The sequence below is a fragment of the Pezoporus wallicus genome, unplaced genomic scaffold (genome assembly GCF_028554395.1).
Source record: "Pezoporus wallicus isolate ANWC-B61680 ecotype Strahan unplaced genomic scaffold, APGP_CSIRO_Pwel_v1 contig_3817, whole genome shotgun sequence".
NCBI classification, from domain to species: domain Eukaryota; kingdom Metazoa; phylum Chordata; class Aves; order Psittaciformes; family Psittacidae; genus Pezoporus; species Pezoporus wallicus.
Genome location: NW_026635157.1, coordinates 1040099 through 1059196, shown reverse-complemented (window position 1 = coordinate 1059196; position 19098 = coordinate 1040099). Strand labels below are relative to the sequence as shown.

At 36.9% G+C, this 19098-nt stretch overlaps 1 protein-coding gene across 2 annotated transcripts in view; it reads right to left on the bottom strand.

Moving 5' to 3' along the window:
• Positions 1 to 19098, bottom strand: part of ESR1 (estrogen receptor 1) — a 156587-nt gene that overhangs the window by 108050 nt on the left and 29439 nt on the right. Inside the window, exons 2-3 of one of the 2 annotated variants that reach the window (XM_057405859.1) lie at positions 6834 to 6900; positions 328 to 832 (exon numbers count right to left, since the gene is read on the bottom strand). In XM_057405859.1, the coding sequence (XP_057261842.1) occupies positions 328 to 832; positions 6834 to 6858 (530 nt within the window). In that variant the 5' untranslated portion in view covers positions 6859 to 6900. The remainder of the gene's footprint in view (positions 1 to 327; positions 833 to 6833; positions 6901 to 19098) is intronic. The other variant, XM_057405866.1, reaches the window with a different exon arrangement.

Genomic DNA, 19098 nt, shown 5'->3' with positions numbered 1-19098 from the left:
CAGTAATTCTAATATATTACAACAGGGAGGTCATTTGCCATTCTTGAAGCAATTCTGATTTCATGTTTTCCCAGGGAACATTTGCACTACTTATCCAATTTGTTTCTCATTTCTGTACAGTTTTCAAAATTTAAGGCTTACTGTCACAGTGAGCTGTGAATTGCAGTTTTGCTTTGTTCTACTATATTTTTTATTATCTAGATATCATAGATGGTTCAATTAAATCACATGGTCCTTTACACAAAAAAAAAAAGATTAGGGCATGCAGATTTCCACATTCTAATTCTCCCAGGTCATCTGCTTAAAGTATGAAGAAAAATTATTTACCTGTAGAAGGCTGGAGCAGCAGCTTCCCTCATCCCAAAGCTGCCCTGTTCATTTTCAAGGTAATAGGGTACCTGTTGGCTGTGATGATGGATGAAGGGTGAGAGCTGGGGCGCCGTTTGCAAGAACACCACTGGACTTGGTTGAACACTGTTCAGTGAGTGAAATCCTGTCAGACTGCTGGACCCAAAAGATTCAGAAGTTGGGGCATAGCTGAGAGTAGTAGAGCTGTACACGGGAGCTGTAGTACCGAAATCATAAGTGGCACCTTCTGGGTAGTTAAAAACTCCTGTCTTGCTGGTCTCCACATACATTTCGCTGAGCGATCTTTCCAGGGGAATCTTCAGCTGAGGTCTGCCCAATGTCTCCAGTTCAGTGCCTTGAATCTGGTGCAGCAGGGTAACTCCAGAGGTTTTGGTGTGAAGGGTCATGGTCAGTGTTAATGGCAGTGAGCAAGGAACATATCTGCTTTTACTCTCAACAGCGAGATCTGCAGCTGGCAGTCCACCTAAAAAAAATACCAGAACCTATTCTGAGGTTCAGCAGAAATCATGATAAAGCAGCATTACACAGGTATTCCTCTAATCTCGGCAAGGAGGAGGATACAAACAGATGCAGAGGGAGCACTGAAAGCACACATTCTCTCTCTCTTCCTCCCTGCCTCTCTCTCTAACTTTTAGGAACTCCTCATCTGGGCTAATATGTGTTACAAGGTGCTGGCCACAAGCCAGGAACTCTTGCTTTGTACTGACATTGGTTTAAACATCACTTCAGAAACAATTAGTTTTGGAGTTATATCAAATAATTGTCCCTCTAAATGTTACTTCATTCTTACTAGTCGTTTAATTTTTCACTTCAGACTAGCAACGCTCTGCTGCGACTAACGGGAAAGAACACTTAAATCCAACCAGGAAGAGTAGTCCAGTAGTCAGGAGTATTACTGCCTTTTATTTCCTCAGCAGGCTCCAATCTATCTGTGCTTATGTCTCCTCCTGTTTGTTTGATTCATTTTCATGTTTGCTAGAAATATGTAATGTGTACATTGTAATGACCCTGGGTAGGACTATGCTGTAACTGAGATAAGGCAAAGCAGAATGTGTGTGTGCAAGCACATGTGTTTGTGTGTGTAACAAGCCTCGGTTAATAAAACTAACTGAAAAATTAAAGAATGTATGATATCTATGTAGAAGAAAAGGTTTATAATATACTTTGATCAGTAATAGCAAATTGACGTTACTAGACTGTAATAACAACATTAAAAAGTGAGAAAAATCTTTAGATTAGCCTAGAAATTTCTTTCTGCTTCATTTTAGGGTGTGTAAAGCATGAAAAAAGGCATCATTCAAGCTTTGACACAGGAAGATCCTAAAAGGAAAAAATTATTTGATTGCGTGACACAGGAACTGAATACAGGAAATTCTTTTCCCCAGTCCTGTGAACAAAAGCTCAGCAAACTTAAAATTTGAAATAAGACTCAAAAATAAATTAATCTAAAATAATCAAATGGAATCATCCTTAAAATAAAGTAAAATGCCTCTCAAAGTTATATTTAGAATGAAAAAAAAAAAGGAGAGAGAGAACATAATGAAAAGGTGTGGCATGCATGCTTCATCTTGCAATCTCATTCCATATAATTGTAACTTTGCACAAACCAGTTCTCCTGAACCAGCTAAATGAAAACCTCCATAAACTGTTTCAAGATCTCTAGCTTTATTGCTGCGGTCTGTGGTTCAGTCAGCGAAATAAGTTAGTGCCAACTCTAAACACATTAATATATGGGCTCCAGTTAGTATGTTTCGAATACTAGCAAAGTCTATGCTTAAGCAACTCTACAGTTATTCGGCTCAACCTTCATAAACCCCAAGAAACCGAAAACCTGAATATGCAGGTTACTAGCAGCTTCAAGAAACGTTTACTAGAAATGGTTTTATTTTAGTAATAATAATATTTTTTCAGAACTTCCACTATAACAGACAAAGTTATTTATACTTGCAGGGTTATTCTGAAGCAATATATACATTCATACCTCCGCAGACACACAGTTCAGACAACAGCACACACATAAATATGTACTTGATAGATTTCCTCACCCACCCAGCCACCCTCCCTACCCTGTTCAAATTTCAGACTGTAGACTTTGATCGAAAAGATAAGCTTGTTTAAATAACACCGGACTAAACATGTCCCCAGCTAAAAAATAATAATCAGACTGTCATACCCAGCAGTTCAGAAAGTCTTCGAAGAGTTATTCTGAAAATATGCCAGACAGTGTGAGAGAAAAAAAAGAGAGTGTGTGCATGTTTGCATAGAGTGGGCGAACGTGCGTCTGCGGAGACTCACAAAACGGCAAGCAAGCATAGCTCTCAGCAGCCAGTCTGCTGGGCTACACACACTGAAATGAGTGGCAGGTACGAGTTTAAGTCAGTCACTCTTACAGATTTCATTCTGTCCTTCAGTAATACATAGAAAAAGCATCATCTTGTATTAAACTGCATAATCCGAGAAATAATAAATCTCCTTGACATAAGTAGTATCCCCTTCTGCAGTGTGCTACAAGATGGACCTTATTTTTTTATTTAAAGCATTATCCAACACACATGCTACGTTAGAACTACTGTATTGACACGTGACAAAATGCTCCAGAATAACAGCTAGGTGGAAGGTGGGTGATATAAGTGTGCATTAACTTCCGAGTATGTCCTGTACAACATCAGTGCTCCTTGCATGCAGGTTTTTAAAACCTCATTCATTATTTTGGGAGGGTAGTGTGTTTTCAGGGAAATGAATATTAAAAATTTCCACCATGTACAAATAGCATTAAAACACAGTGTAGGGCTAAGTAAAAGGACCATTACTTCTGCTCCATATGGTTTAACTAAGGACCCCATGAGCAGCTTTCCACAAGCCAGCATGGAAAGTTACAGTCCTGCCCCCTAATGGGGCTCAGCAGTAGACAGCTGCACTATCCCTGCAGCATGCATTCTGGTACATCTGAATGCCACCAAGAATTTAAGGGCTGGCTGTGGATCCCTGTGATAGCATCCTAGAATATTTGGCTTACTTTTTCTGCAGAAGAAGAGCCAGAGAGCAAAGAAGAGCAAGGGTGAGGCAAGGGGTTAGTCAAGCCAAATTCCAGGAAGAAGTTGGATTTTATTTGTGTATACTGTGAAAATCAGTTTCTGATTCTGCACACTATATGTGGGTTGTTCAGATATAAAAAAAAAAAATCCAGATATAAAAAATCCAGATATTAAAAAAAAAAATCTATGAAATGCAACAAAATATCAGAAGGGTGTTTTTCTTGTCCTGCATGGTGATGACTATTCTGCTTGCTCCAAATTAACACATGCTGGTAATTCACCCTGCTTTAGACATGGCATTACATGTGTCTGCTTGTGGGCTCACCCCCCCAAAAAAATTAGACCTACGTTTCTAAATCTTGCTGTTTGTGCTTAAAGATCAGGACTTACTCCACCACCCTATTTTATTACTCATCTACTAGATGTCAGGTTTTACATGTTGTGAGCACAATATGGAAACAGGTACAGGCTATAACAACAATATTTGGTACTTTTCACCAGTGGACAAAAAGTCTATTCAAAAATTTGGCTTCACTAAATCCCACTTCATATATGCCTTTAAAAATATGCAGATCTCATACAGAAGGGCTTGCCTCATTCGCTGTGTATTTTTTTTAAATCACATGTAGTAATGACAGAGAGCAAACAGAAACATGAATTGGCTGCAGCATCTTTATTTCCAGTGCTAGACAGAAGTGTTCGACAAATACTTGTCAATGGAAAATCGACCTTAGAAGTTTAAGAATCCATAAATAATTATAAAGTTGGCTTTGATCTATCCAGACTTATACAAACATGATATGTATGCATATGTTAAAATACAGAAGAAATAGGAAGGAAAGAGAAAATAGCTATTAATTAATACTGAAAAAACAGGAAAGGACAGTCCACTGTGCCTGAGGAACACAACAAGCATGTTGGCAAGGAAGGTCAAAGCAGAAATTGCTTCTTCAGACATAGTGATTTTTAGTGAGACTGAATCAAAAGATGAGTTTCTGAAACAGTGATGATTCAGACACTATCCTCATGGAAATGAGAAATGAACTGATTAAATGAACAGAAGTGACTGATTAAATCCTGTGTTCCCCTTTATAGAACGTCAACCTTTCTATTTTCCTTTTCTAGATCGGCCAGAGTTCCAGTGCTCAACTCAGATTTTCCAGAGTGATGAATTTACTCTGACTTACACTAATAAAATACTAAATGCAGTAACTTTAAAATTAAATCACATTTCTGTGGCTCTGTGGTTAAATTAGTATCATTTACAGCTGAAGAATATTAAGAAACATTTCTAAAGGCAAATTCTGTTTATTTCAATTCATTGATGAATAGTTTGTTTCCAGTTTTTACATTTCTGTCTTTTTTTTCCTTTTCTCTTGCTTAAAAAAGTACTGGAGTGATCAGTTCAAGCAAGCAGAGTCATGCATAGTGCAGTTTGGTCCACCTGGACCATCAATCCAACACCCCTACCAGCTACAAACAGGAGGATACTGAGACAAATTCAGGATGCTTACCATAACAGACAACGTGAATGTGTTTTCACTTCAAAACTAGAATGCAGCTTAATAAAAAAAAAAAAAAAAAAAAAGCCTCCTTCCACTGATTGCAGATAATGTGGCATCAGCAAAAATGGACTCAGAAACAAAAATATTAAAAGGATAGATAATAAAAATTATAGAAAATATTCCTCTAACTTATCTAAAAAACCCAAAGAAGTTTTGGGGGGTGAGAGTGCTATCAGCAATTTTCTATTAACTGAAAGTCCCAAAAGCCAGTCAGAATGATATAACAAAACAAGTTCAAAAAAAAAAAAAAAAAAGAAAAATAAGAGGAGGAAGAAACAGCCTGAGCAGAGCCTTGTTTCTGGCCAAGATAAAACAGCAGTTTGAGGGAAAAAGAGATGAAAGCAAAAAACACTCCACAAAGACTATTCAAATTATAAGAATCTTTAAAGATAGCAAAACTCCTAATCCCATAATGGGCTTTTTTTAGCACTAGTTTTAGTAAGCATTCCAACAAAAAATGGTAAACTCAGAACTTAGAACATATACTATAAATTTTCCATAAACCTGCTGACAGTAAGAGACCATAAACTTCGTCGCTTTGGTTCCACAGCTATAAAGATAGAAGCTTTTTTTAGCTGCTGCAATTAAAGAAGTATCTATTGCACATAACAGGAGGGACATTATGTTTTTCCAAGATTCCACTGTAACATTACAGAAAAATTATGTTGTGTTTAGTCCAGTGAGGAAGCTCGTCAAGATAGACAGCTGGAGAACAGCACCATCTACCCCACTGCTTTATAAATCTTCTCTGTGAAAAAAAAAACCTTGATACCACTATGCAAACCAAGGTCTATGCTTAAAAATTCCTTGGGTCTCTGTAAAGATAAGTGCTTCACCCTGTTATTAGGAGTTTTAACATTTTTTAAGTTGATACAAAGATGGATCCCCTTTTCTTTTCTCCTACGCCAAGTAACTTACCAAAACCAGTGACAGCACCAAAAAGCTGGGCCCAGGATTTTTAAGTCTAAATTTGTATTTTATGTTTGTTTTACTGTTAAAAAGGGAGCTTCTGTTTTCACATGTCAAATGGAAGAGGAGTATTAGAGAATATTTGCTCAAAATAGTTCTTATTCCAAACAGGGAACCGTGGAATACAATTGCTCTACACATATTTATATAAACCTACAACATTTAAATATACATTCATTTTACCTATACTTTGTGTGAAAAGATCTAAGACATACATTGAAATTATCACAGGTTTTTGGTAATCTGATGCTTTAAATTTTAATCCTTTTTTAGAGTTATTTATGACATTATCAGATTCTAGCCACTCAGGTGGAAATTTTACATGCCAGTGATGAGCTCAGAGTAATTTGGAAGTATCTGAGTCAATTGGAAATAAATGTTTTGCTTTTTATTTTTTTCCTTCAAGAAATACATTTTTGAAAGTAGAAACACTTCTGCTGCAGCAAATCAGGGGTTTGGAGCAGGAGTTATGAATCTGGCAAAGAGCTGGAACTGTGTCACAGAACTGCCTTTTGCTATTCTTCTGAAATTCCTTCTACATTTGGCCAATTTTTTTCAGCCCTTGAAAAGTTGCAGTGTTTTAAGAGTTAAGATTTCTAAAAGCTCTCGCCTATCTGAGACTGCTCTCTCCTCTCACAAATTCTAGTCCTGACTAGACTGGGCACAAAATTTCCCAATGGAATGCTACTGTCCAGACTAGTATAGACGCAAAAAGTTTTTCCCTTTCATTACTCTTCTGTGGCAGATTAAGTGTAATGGGCTTACATGCAGATTACTGTGTCAGTTATAATACTGAATTTCAGTCCCCAGATGTACAGACTGAATTTCCTTCACCAAAATGGAGCACCATCTGCCTTTTCAATTCAGCATTAGAAAACAACAGGTAGAAATGTACCTTTGCCTAAAGGTGTAGAAGGCATGCTGCAATATAACTAGCTTGTGCATTTCTTCATTTTTTGTACCTAAGATGAGAGACGATAAGACTAAATAATTGTGCCCAGCTCATACAGAATAAATTACTTACTACATACATAAAATGGGCCAAAATACCTGAGTACTCTGGACAAACTCAAAAGATATTAGCAAATGCTGATGATTCAAAGTTAGCAGATGTTTTCACAGAGGCAGAAAAAGAGAGAAAAAAGACATTTCTCTCATACACAGAATGTTAACCCCTTAAAAACAAAGATGTTCACTGTCAGAAAAACAACAATAGCATGATTTAAAATTAAGAAACATTCCCTGCTTAATCACAACATCTTAACAGACCATTCCTCATGGATCTAGCATGATCTAAACCCAAGAATGAGCTCTGAAATGCAAAACTGGAGCTTCATATCCCATGTTCATATTCATTTATCGTGTTTGTATCAAAGACAAATTGAACTGAATGACCAATAACAATGAGTTAGCATTCTGAAAACAGCCTGGCAAGAAAACTTTGAAAATCTTAAGAAGAGAGTTTTGTATCTATTGAGATCCACTTAAAGCTGATGCATCTTCAAAATGATTAAATATTACGAAGTCTAGGTTCCCCAAAATAGCCAGAAATTAGCCACATGTTTAATCCCATTTATGCAGTGATTTTAACAGAACTTGTGAGTTTTGTTTACAAAATTTGAGGCATGAAAACCTGTCCAAATTCTCCTGTAGAGCCTTCCAACACCCAAGTTGAAAAAAGTCCTGGTGCTTCAACATCTTGTTCTTGTTACCAGCTACTGGCAACAGAAGTTCCTCATTTTCTGGGCATCTTCAGAGAACTGGATTTTCTTTAGTTATTCCACTAACCATCATCAATCAATCTTTTCTGCTATTGCAAGCATAGTTACATGTACCTGTGAATAATCATCTGTAGCCAGCACATCAAGTCCTCTTCTGTACCTTAACTTCTCTCTATCCGATTAAAGATTATCATAGAGCCACTGGACTGTTGCCAGTGCCACAAGAGGAAGGTGTGTCAATTTACGTCTAGGCCTATTTCTCACTTCAGTTCCAAAAGGAAGAGCCCACAAGGGGTAGTCATCCTGTGCAGACCTGACGTGAAACAGCAAATTCAATATTCTAGATAGAAAAAGTGTGGTAGATGCTATGATTCTATGATTCTGCGGTAGAGGGTTATTAATGTAATTCACCAGGCCTTTGTAACTGGTAACAGTTTTCTGTTCCTGTTTACTTTTTTAAATTCTCAATCACCAATTAACAATATATTTCTTAATTCCAACAACAATTCAGCCCATCTAGGAAAGAAGTCTCAGTAAAAGGCTCCTTCAGAAGATATAATTCCGTTTAAGTTGCAGAAATGTACCATCTATATTAAAAGGTGCATTTTGGAGCTAATTAGCTGTTTCTTCTATAACAGTCATAGTGAAGACATGCAGGACCCTGAAGATTCTTAAATGAACCCATATAAAACATTTTCTGACATATTTACATTCTTTATTTGAAAGAAACTTATACGAATTATATTAAATATATAGTTCTAAATAACGCCTTCTATGACAGTATGAATCTGTCACTGTCTTCAGTGGAAATGATCATGATGAGCTAAGTCAAAAATGAGTTTAAGTGCTTTGCTGGATCAAGGCCTAAGTCTCTGATCCTCACACACACGTCATCTCCAACAATCAGAGAAGTCCAAAATTAACAGCCACGGGGCTTATATCTCATTCTTTGGGAATAACTTGCAAGCTTTCCAAAATTCTGTTTCTGTGATATGACATGTACTCCTTACTCCAGAGAAGAAATCCAAATTTAAAACTGACTTAAGAAGCATAAAAGCATGGCCAGTGGAATCTGAACCAAAATGCAATGCGAAACACTCAGTTCTATAGTGATTGTTGTTTGTACTCAGGAGCACCTAAAAGCACCATCAGAAATTTGGTTCTTGTTGTGCTAAGTACAACATATACTTAGAACAAAGAATGTTTACTTACTAGCCCAGATTTAAATATCTGGGCTTATGCTAGTGACTGAAAATAGCATCCTTAAAGGAAGGGTTTCTCTATTTCTTCACAAAATCAAAAAAGACCTGATAAAGTATCTCCTGCTTCCATTATGAGGTTTCATTGTTTAACAGAAATAAAGTCTTCTCTCTAAACTCTAAATATAAAATCTTTTGATCAAGCTGTCAAACCATTCAACAACCACGAACACAAGGAACCTGTACAGAACTAAAGAATTAACACTAACAGCAATTGCTCAAAAAAATCAGGGAGTTACAAAGTAAGCAATTACAAAATAACACTTACAAAAAAAACCGTAATGTATACTGAAGCATCAACATATGTTACAGCTGCTGAAGACTTTGTTTCTTGTCAGAATGATCATAAGCAACAATAAGATAATACAATTTCAGTTTTGTCTAACCAGCGTCAAATAGAAAATGGAAAAAAATAGGCTTGTGGTTGGTGAAAGCTTTTAAAAGTCACTTCTGGGCTTCTGCAGAAAGACAAAAATGCATTGTCATCTGTCAAGCGGAACAAATAGGACCTTAGTGATTCAGTAACAGTTGTGCTCTCTTGGCAGATATTAGCTTGTTTAAAGCAGGGAAGATCAAAGAAAGTAACTGGATGCCAACAACAACAAAAAAAAAAAACAAAAAAAAAAAGAAAAAAGGTCAAAGTTATTTATTATTTCAGCATTCCCCTATCTTTATTTGTTCTTCTACCATTCTCATTGTTTTGTGCAACAAGATGGAGGTCTTCCTGAAACAGAGCAGTCAATAATCTAATGCAATGGTTCTTTTGCAATACAGGCTTTCCTATAAGTCCAGAAACCCATCAGAGCAATAGGTTTCCTATTTCTAAGGGTATGTAAAACACACAGTTCCACACACTCATTTAGCACAATGTTCTAAAAGCCACAGAAGTTATTAGCTACTAGTAATAAATTAGAAAACCAGAAAGAATGAACATCAATCACTGTCGTTAGAGACGTCCAATAAAAGAATATCGATACTGAAATTAGATAAGAATATTGAAACTGTAGGAAAACCATAGTTGATGTTAACTAGCTGCCATTTTCCCAAGGAAGTAAGTTGAGAGCTGCAAATCCTTTAAAAGCTGCAAACACTGCTACTACAGACTTCTTACACACGTGGTAAATTAATTTAAATTTTTTTAAGTTTGGTTGTGTTGGGTTTTTTTTGTTTTATTTTTCCTAGAAATACAGATAAATTTAAGTTCTGATTATGTAACTAAGGGATAGGGTTATTCCTAAAAATTCCTAACTGAGATCAAAGCCTCAGCAATGCATCATTCGTACAACGTAACAGAGAGAATGGGCAGATCTGTACTATGAAAAGACTGCTGCTAGCATGATGCTATGCTCTGGATGATTAACCCCAGTTTCACAGACAGTATAACACTACTATGGTTACGTTGCTTTGTATACCAAGTTACTACCTCTCTACTGTGTAACATATGAACTAATTCAGGCAGTAATACAGCATGATTCTTTCCAACACACTTCTTCAAATAGGATAGGTATACTTAGAAAAGCCTCTTGACAGGAATAAAATTACCCTGTAGTGTAGACTCTCCACTGTATTGATTCTCCTCCCCTGAGTACAAATAGTCCTGGCATCATCAGATTTATATGGACTAGTGACACATTACAGCCCAGAGCCAAGGTGGTGACCCTGCAAATGGCACCAGGAAGGCTGAAGCCCCTATAAAGAGATTAGCATGCAGAGACCAGTGTCAGCCACCCTCATCAGAGGTGACTGAGCAATGAAGAGGTGACAATAAAGATGTTGAAAGCATCCTCCTCAGGGAAATACTGCCTTTAGTATGTTACAGGTAGATGAAACTCAAGGCTGCTTCTATTCTAGTGAAAATATGACACGTACCACCAGACTCTCTGCAATTGCACTTTTAACTGTTGCAATATTTCCTGGGATAAGTTTGGCATGTGGTAAACAGCACTACCTCAAGCTATTCCTAAGCTTGTTTGAGCCATTAAAAAAATTATAGGACTATTCCTATTATTTAGCTTGCATCCATCCACCACTTCATGGAAACTATTAGCACAGATGCAAGCAATTCCAGGACAATTGGCCGCAGTGCCTGGAAATAATCTTGGTTGTATTTGATATCTCTTTGATCCAAAAGATTGGTTTGCTTGTTAGGTGTCAAAGTTCAAGAGAAATCTACATTGGTAAAGCCTGAGCATACCTCACTCCCAGCAGCTTAAGCATGAGGAGCATGCACAGTGAGTAGCTGACAGTTTCTGACCTTGAAATGGTCAAGGGAGAATTCACAAGGAACAGAGGAAAGACATGCCTGATTCAGTGTTCAGGGAATTCAAATTCCTGAAAACCAGTCTGAAAAGTCAAATTTTTTACACTTGTCAGGATTTAAAAGAAATTGTTTTGTGGTTCAGCTCAAGTGAGTTAGCAGCGAACTGTTGACAAAAGTGGTGACATCCCACCTCCCATATTTGCATTACACCTCTTTCCATGTTTCCAGTCTAGAGACCTATATTAGCAGAAAGCTTTGGTTGTTTTCAGAAAGGTATTATGCCAGTGCAGCTCTTGAGCCAGCTCAGGAATAGCTGCAGGAGCACATGGCCAGAATGAAGAGGGAGACCACCTTGTTCAGCAATACCTAGCCCTTAGATTAATAGTGCAGTCAAGCAGAACTAGCCAAAGCAGAAAGGATACAAATGGCTGAAAGGACATTTGTCCACCACACATTCACATTGGACCCGATAGAATTATAAATAAATAAAATTATAAATAAATACACCAATGATTACATATACCTATTACATGGTTTATTAACCAAAAGAATTCCAAAGTTGTAGCATGAACTCCGGTCTGCAAAATCTGCACCACCCAGAAAGCGCATGCGTAACACCCATGACTTCTCACTTCCATACCCTTACCAGCAATCCCTGCAATTTTAGTATTCCAAATAACAGAATGAGCATTATATAGCATTCTACTTAAATAACAGCTTGGACGTTGAAATATACTCCAATAAAAATCCCCACATTTCAGTCTTCAGACATTCAAAAATTCTTTGTCTTTTCTTATGTGGTCTGGGTCCTGAAACATGGTATACATCAATAAATCATTTTGAAGCAGATGTAAAAATTACTATTTCCATTCAAAATGTTATCCTTCAGTATTCACAGTCCTAGTCTGGATGAAAATTAGTTTGTATTCTTTTACAAATGCTTCAGTGAATCATTTGCGAGACTGATCCCACTGGATGTCTCTGTGGTTTTGAAATACATTTGCTCTGATAAAGATTTTAGGCCATGTACCTAGAGATAATTTGAACAGGTGTTTTTCTTGAGCTCATACAATAAATCAGTTTACTCAGTTTTAGAAACGAGACATGACTTAAATTTGTTCATATTATGCCATTAGACTAAGCTTAACAATATTGCAGCAGTTTCAAGTCAAGTGTAGTGCTCAGAGACCACGATGGTTGCCAGGTTGTATGTCGGACAATATACAAAAACTGTTGCTTATCAGTCCACAATATTGAACGCTGATGACTTGTAAATATATCTCCAACTTCACTGTGTGGGATACAGGCTCCAAAAATTTCCAGCATGTAATTTTACCAATGAAAATTCATGTGTTATGACTTCAGACACAGCTTAATATCCCGGTTCAACCCACTTCTCCCCACATAATGTTCTTAACTTAGCCTTCATTGTTCATGATCAAATAACATAATTTTATACAAAAAATAAAAGCACTGTTAAAAATCTGCATTTGCTCTGTGACAAAACAAATGTATGCTGAACGCAGATTGCTACATATTTTACCTGAGGTACCCAATCCACATAAAACTGCCCTTGATAGAACTGAATGGACTTGATCAAAACTTAAAAAGCAACTGACTAATTTGCATGATGAGCATGACTGTGTCCTAAATTAAATCAGTGAATAAATATTCCTTGTAAAACTAATAGGATTATCCACAATAAATTTTCAACAATGATACATCAAAATAATATGGTCCTTCTTATGAAAAGAAAAAAAAAATAAATCCACTGCTAGGCAATACTATTTTACTAAATTTCTGCTTCGAAATGTTAGTTTTGAGGAAATACAGGGGCAAATATTGTTACAGTAAGACAGAATTAACAGTTGATTTTGTGACAAGAATCTCTCGCTGATTTCTTACACTCTATTAATATGAGGAAAAAAACAAAACAAAACAAACAAAACAGCATAAAAGATACCACACCACCAGTGTTTGAACTCCAGCAAAGTTGAAAGATTTTTATTTTTTCAAGCACTCAATTTTTCTTCTTTAAAGGAATAAACTGTCATTTCTTTTCCTCTCCCATACATTGTCATTATTGGTCAGGGATATGCTGTAACACCTCTATCCAAGAACATTTTACTTTTGTTCTCATGGACAGAAGTTCATGAAGGAAAACAGGATAACTTTATCCTTTTAAACACATTCTAGATAAACTTACTGATTTTACAGAGCAGCAATAAAATATACCCATTTGCACTTCATGCTCTTTAACAGATACAGAAAGATTAGAATCATAATTGGCAAAAATAAAGTGGGCTTTCTATCAAAACCCATCATATGCTGAGAGAAGATTTAGAGACAATAAATACCTATCCTATAGCATTTTATTTTTACCTAAATATGTTAGATACCACCAACATGGAGTTGAGTACTTTAAAAGATTTATAGCTACAAACATTGTAATAAATAAACAGAGCCTGAAGCTCTGTTAGCACTCTACAAAAATGGTGAAAATAGACAAAGCCTTCTAACATACTATGTTGTCAGCCTTTCTAAAAAACCCTCAAAACGGGCTGATGTTGAAATAGTGTTTGCAAATCAATGCATCTGGCCTACATAGGACAGATAAGAGAAAAAGGATCCAAGCAGTTGAGCTATTTCATATTTTAGGTAAGTTACTGAATAGCTTCATGTCACCAGCTGCCTTTCTCCTAAGCCAAAGCAGCTCCATTAACATGTCCTTCCTGACTGAAAAGTACAGCACAATCAACTTGAAGTATTTTCTCAAGTTTCATAGGCTCACATTGCTTAAAAACATAACTCAAAAGAAGCAATCAGAAGAGAACAGTGTGAGCAATCCTGGTGTGAAACTTCAGATGTTATAATCTTGAAGAGAGGGAAGCACAGGTAGCATCACAGAAACCAATTTTCAGAAGAAGAGGTTACTGCCTTCAAGATAGAAATGGAAGGAATATTAATTTTGATAAATATTGAGGCCTAATTATCTCCTGGAATCTGAAGGTTTAAAAATGCTACCAAAGTTACCATCTCTTCGAATGAACGGAAAGATGCGTATCTGCAGTTACATGGTTACTAATGCCTGTCACTGCATCATTTTATTTGCTTTCTGGAATATTTGAATTCCACATGAATTCCTTTTTTAATTCTAGCTGCGTACTCAGATCTTGCTTCATTTGCAGACTGTCAGTAGACAATTACAAATGTGGATAGAAAAATTAATCGAGTAACCCACATTTTAAGGGAAATCAGAAGTCAGAACTTTCAGATGTGAACAGTCACAAAACACCACAAAACTTCTGTGATGAACATCTAGAGCACTTTGAACATGTTAAAATCGTATTCAATAGTCTTATATTTCCATAGCTAAATGTTTACAAATATAATATTTATTTTGTTCAAAATTTGAAGACTGCTTGTAATACCAAATATAGACTTCTGAATCTACAAATTTTTTGACTCTGTTACATCAGTGTCTTGTACTGATGAGAAGTCTGAAGAAATAAGTGAGGAGACCCAGTTGCACAGGTAGCTTCAACAACATTGCTTAGAGTTACAGTTCTGCCAATCTGTAAACTTTCTTTACTGAGTTACAAATATTTGGATGCCAGAGAGGGACTCTTCATTAGGGACTGTAGTGATAGGACAAGGGGTAATGGGTTTAAACTTAAACAGGAAAAGTTTAGGTTGGATATAAGGAAGAAGTTCTTTACTGTGAGAGGTGGTGAGGCACTGGAACAGGTTGCCCGAGGAATTGATGAATGCTCCATTCATGACAACTTTCAAAGCCAGGTTGGACAGAACCTTGGGCGATATGGTCTAGTGTGAGGTGTCCCTGCCAATGTCAGGGGGGTTGGAAGTAGGTGATCTTAAGGTCCTTTCCAGCCAAACCATTCTATGATTCTATTCTTGCAAAAACTTCAAAACTGTTCCTTCCTTGGGTGTAATACCAGGTCAAGTTAGTAACCCTTGCTTTTGGGATTACAGAAGTTCCTTCAGACCCATGAAAAAATACCATTCAGTCCATACAGTTAACAATCGGTTATACATAACATTTAACAACACTCCTTTTGAGTGCAAATCTATAGCCTGAATATAGTCATTTCACATGATTTGGGTCACTCTAGGATACCCAAATACTACATGAGGCTGGCATTTACAATAAAGTAGAGGAGACCTATGATCTCTGGAGCAGCTATGTGTGGGCAACTGACAGTTACATCTCATGGGTCACTGTGCCTATACTGATACACATATACACACATACATGTATAATATGTATATGAATATATATCATAGTATGTGCATGTGCATACCAATAGTAGCACTCAGTTCTGATTTGGGGGACAAAGGCTATAAATTCTACTCGTGCTCTTTTCATACTTTTAAAACTTCAAACTTCTGTTTTCTGCTCACAGGATTTTCTGAGCATAATCTAGTTATCTAGTCAAATCCTCAATGGAACTGTCTTCCAAGTTGTCTTCATTCTTCCTTCTACCTGTACAAGCTGTTTGCGTCCATAACAACCTTTGTCATGGAATCTCACTATTCCTTGCTATGTGAAAAATTTCCTCCTTTTGCTTATTCTGAACCTTGTGTCTTGAAGCGTCACTGCATGATCTAGGGGTCATACTCTTTTTGGAAGAACTACTTGACACCTATCCATTCTCTTCATTAAATCCAAATCATGAGCCAGAAAGACCAGTCAAATCAACTCTGAAGACTCCTGGAAGAACTTAAAATCATTAATCACTTTATTCAGAAGTCCTAGGTATGATTATTTTTCTGCTTTGGTACAGCCCTTAACAGTTGGGTGCCCAGTTTCATGACTAAGGCTGCAATATGCAAGAAGAACAGCACTAAAATTCTGTATGGGCAATTTGGAAGGAGCACTCTGAGCATGTCTAACACTTACAGCAATACATTAAAAGAAAGCTTAACAAAAGTTACTTACTTGATTTCATTTTAAGAGATGAAAGTATGAGTAGAAGCAAGACTGTAGCCTGGTGGTTAGAAATTTCACTAGGGAAAATGAAAACGTAAATTTTAATCCTGCTCCCAGAAATCTCTGTGCTTTATTCAAAGTCTGCTTTCATGTAAAACTCACAAAATAAGGTTTAGATGAATACTGTAATGTGCAACCTCAAAAATGCAAGAATAATAATTTCTCTTGAGGTCTATTTAAGCTCAAACAGCTTTATGCAAAGTACACGTCCAATGGGGAGCCCTTTGCACCAGGAGAGAAAAGTAAGCTCAGAAACCTACCGGGGACAGGGTATGTAGTCATCCCTTGCTAGCATTAAGGCAAAGTTTCTGCCTGTGAAACAAAACACAGAGTCTGGGAAAATGCTCATTAGACCACTAGATCAAAACTCTCAAGTAGAAAACAAGATTTATACTTCTGATAACCCTATCCAGACTCATCCTTCCTTGAATACATATATAAGTGTGAGGTCAAAGAAACAAAGAGTTTCCACATTCTCATTATGGTCCTAGATGACAATGGTAACTAACACATGCAACTCTTTCATTCAAAACATAGGAAGGTGATTACAAAGTGTTCTCATGTTTTGGCCAGAGGGGTTAAGATATTACATTTTCATGAATTACAGTTTCCTGGCTGAAAAACAGAAATAATTTTTCTCTAGAATATTTATCCTCATGAACGACTAACTTCCTGCCAGATTTTCAACTAATGGTTATTTTCATGCCTAAACTACAAGGGTAACTTTAATATTTCGGTTTAAAAAAAAAAAAAAAAGGAATTCCAAGTGAATCTATCGCATCACCCAGAGTTTAGTTTAGTTTTACATTTGTACATCTAATTGCAGACTTTGCTTGGTTGATACATCATAAAAGCGGTACTCCAAAGCTGTAAAACCATGTAAAACAATTATCTTGCTGCTAGTTTGTTTATTTGTCCTCACTAAGCTAAGCTGCAATAATCCATAAAAACCATTCATCCACGGCCATTTTCCACCTGACACACCCAAAACTTTTCACTCCCCTATGTCCCAATCTCATATACATCCTGTATGTGCGTAATATTCCACCCATTCCATTTTCAGTACAATTTATACAGTAGTACTAAACAGCGTTCACAGCACTATTCATAAACACTAATCAGGAATATTTTCCCTTATGATAGCTTGGCTTCGTGAACGAAGATTTGGGAAGGGCTTTACCCACGCTTCCTACAAGCACAATGTGGTTGGAAAAAAGGCTGCTTGGTCATTCAGGATGTTTCTGAACAAGACTCTCAACTCCTGGGTCAATCTCGAGTGACCAATGTCCTGAACCGCTAGCATGCAAGGTTGGGTATGCAGCTTCCAGTGCACCTTATCACCTGCCGTTTCATCCCTCGCCTGTCACTACAGGGCTTTGCAAGTGTGAGTAAAGCCTTCGAGCCTGTGCAGTGGATTTTTTAGGTGAGGCACAGCGTGCACAGAACTGGCCCCACCCTTTACACCTGAGGTTTATCTGCCAGGGCCTAGCGAGCTTGGAAGGTGACAGCAAAGTCCTCAGGTCGTAGGTTTGGTTAGAGTGTCCTTCACTTAGATGGAAAACCTTACAGGGCTAGCAAGGTCCATCTGCCTGGGTTTGAAATTAGAGTTTTCCTTCTCCTAGGATGGATGCCTGAAGGCAAGTGTGAAGATGGCTTGGCTTCACAATTGGGAAGGGCATTACCCATGCTTTCTGAAAAACACTGTCATCTCCCGGGTCAATCTCAAACGACCAATGTCGCAACAGCACAATATCAAACGTCTAGGTGGGATTCTGACTCTGACTTAGAGGTGTTCAGTCAGGGTCTGTCCAACATGTAGCAATTTAGTAATAGAGGAGGCTGAAACCCAGAAAGAGATAATGGTTTCTAGTTTCCTGATCTATGTGCATTTCCTCATCAATTATTATCCATGAATAAAGTGTATGACTCAAAGGCCACTGCAACATACAATGTTGTTTTGCGGAATCCAAAATTCTAACAAAACTAGAAATCTGGAGCTGAAGTAAGGCAACATCTGAAACCCCAAAACTATTGAATTTATATTTCTGCCAGCTGACTTTGCAACCTTATCTTTGCTGTTCAAAGGTGGTAAATATCAATGGAAATACTTTTCATTAAAGAGAGGTGAAAGCATAAGAAAGGATAACGCAGTACTATAATCTGCTCATCTGTGTCAGCATTTCACTGGAGGATCTGCAGCTGAACGGTATGAAACTGCGCTAAGAAGTGGTAGGATTATTCAAAATATTCTAAGAGCCACTCTAAGTGGTTTAATAAATAAATAAAAAATATTTTCCCCTAAAACACATTTTCCAATTGAGCAATTTTCTTCTTGTAGCTACTTAGCAACAGCAGTCATTTTCCATGCAGAAATCCTCCTGATACATTGAAAAAGCCCCAGGCAAACTACCATATACAATATTCATTATTCTGAATGCACAAGTGGAAAAAAGAAAAAAAGAAAAACACTTACTTAGTTCAAAATAACACTTTATTGTTTGGCAATTGTTACAAAATATCTTTTGCCTATATTCCAGACACAATTTTAAATTATTAACCATAATTGGCTTTTATCAATATTAATAAATAAATAAAGCTGTAAATCTGCAAATCACTGACATCAGTCCACTGTCACAGCGTTTAGTTACATTGGGAGCCAGCATGCAGTTCAATAGCTCTGCAACCATTTCAGATAACATTTTTCTACAATCCTAGTTGGAATAAGCAATTTGACATAAAAAAAAACTGGACACTTGCCTTCCCTACTGTGTCTAAGGATACCAGCAGCATTAGTACTTTGGGAACAAATAGTGACTCTTTAGAAAACTTAATGCAGACAGAGCCATACCACTTCAACATCAAAATGTACCTGTAGTGAGATCAAATCCATTTCTATTTCATTACAATTT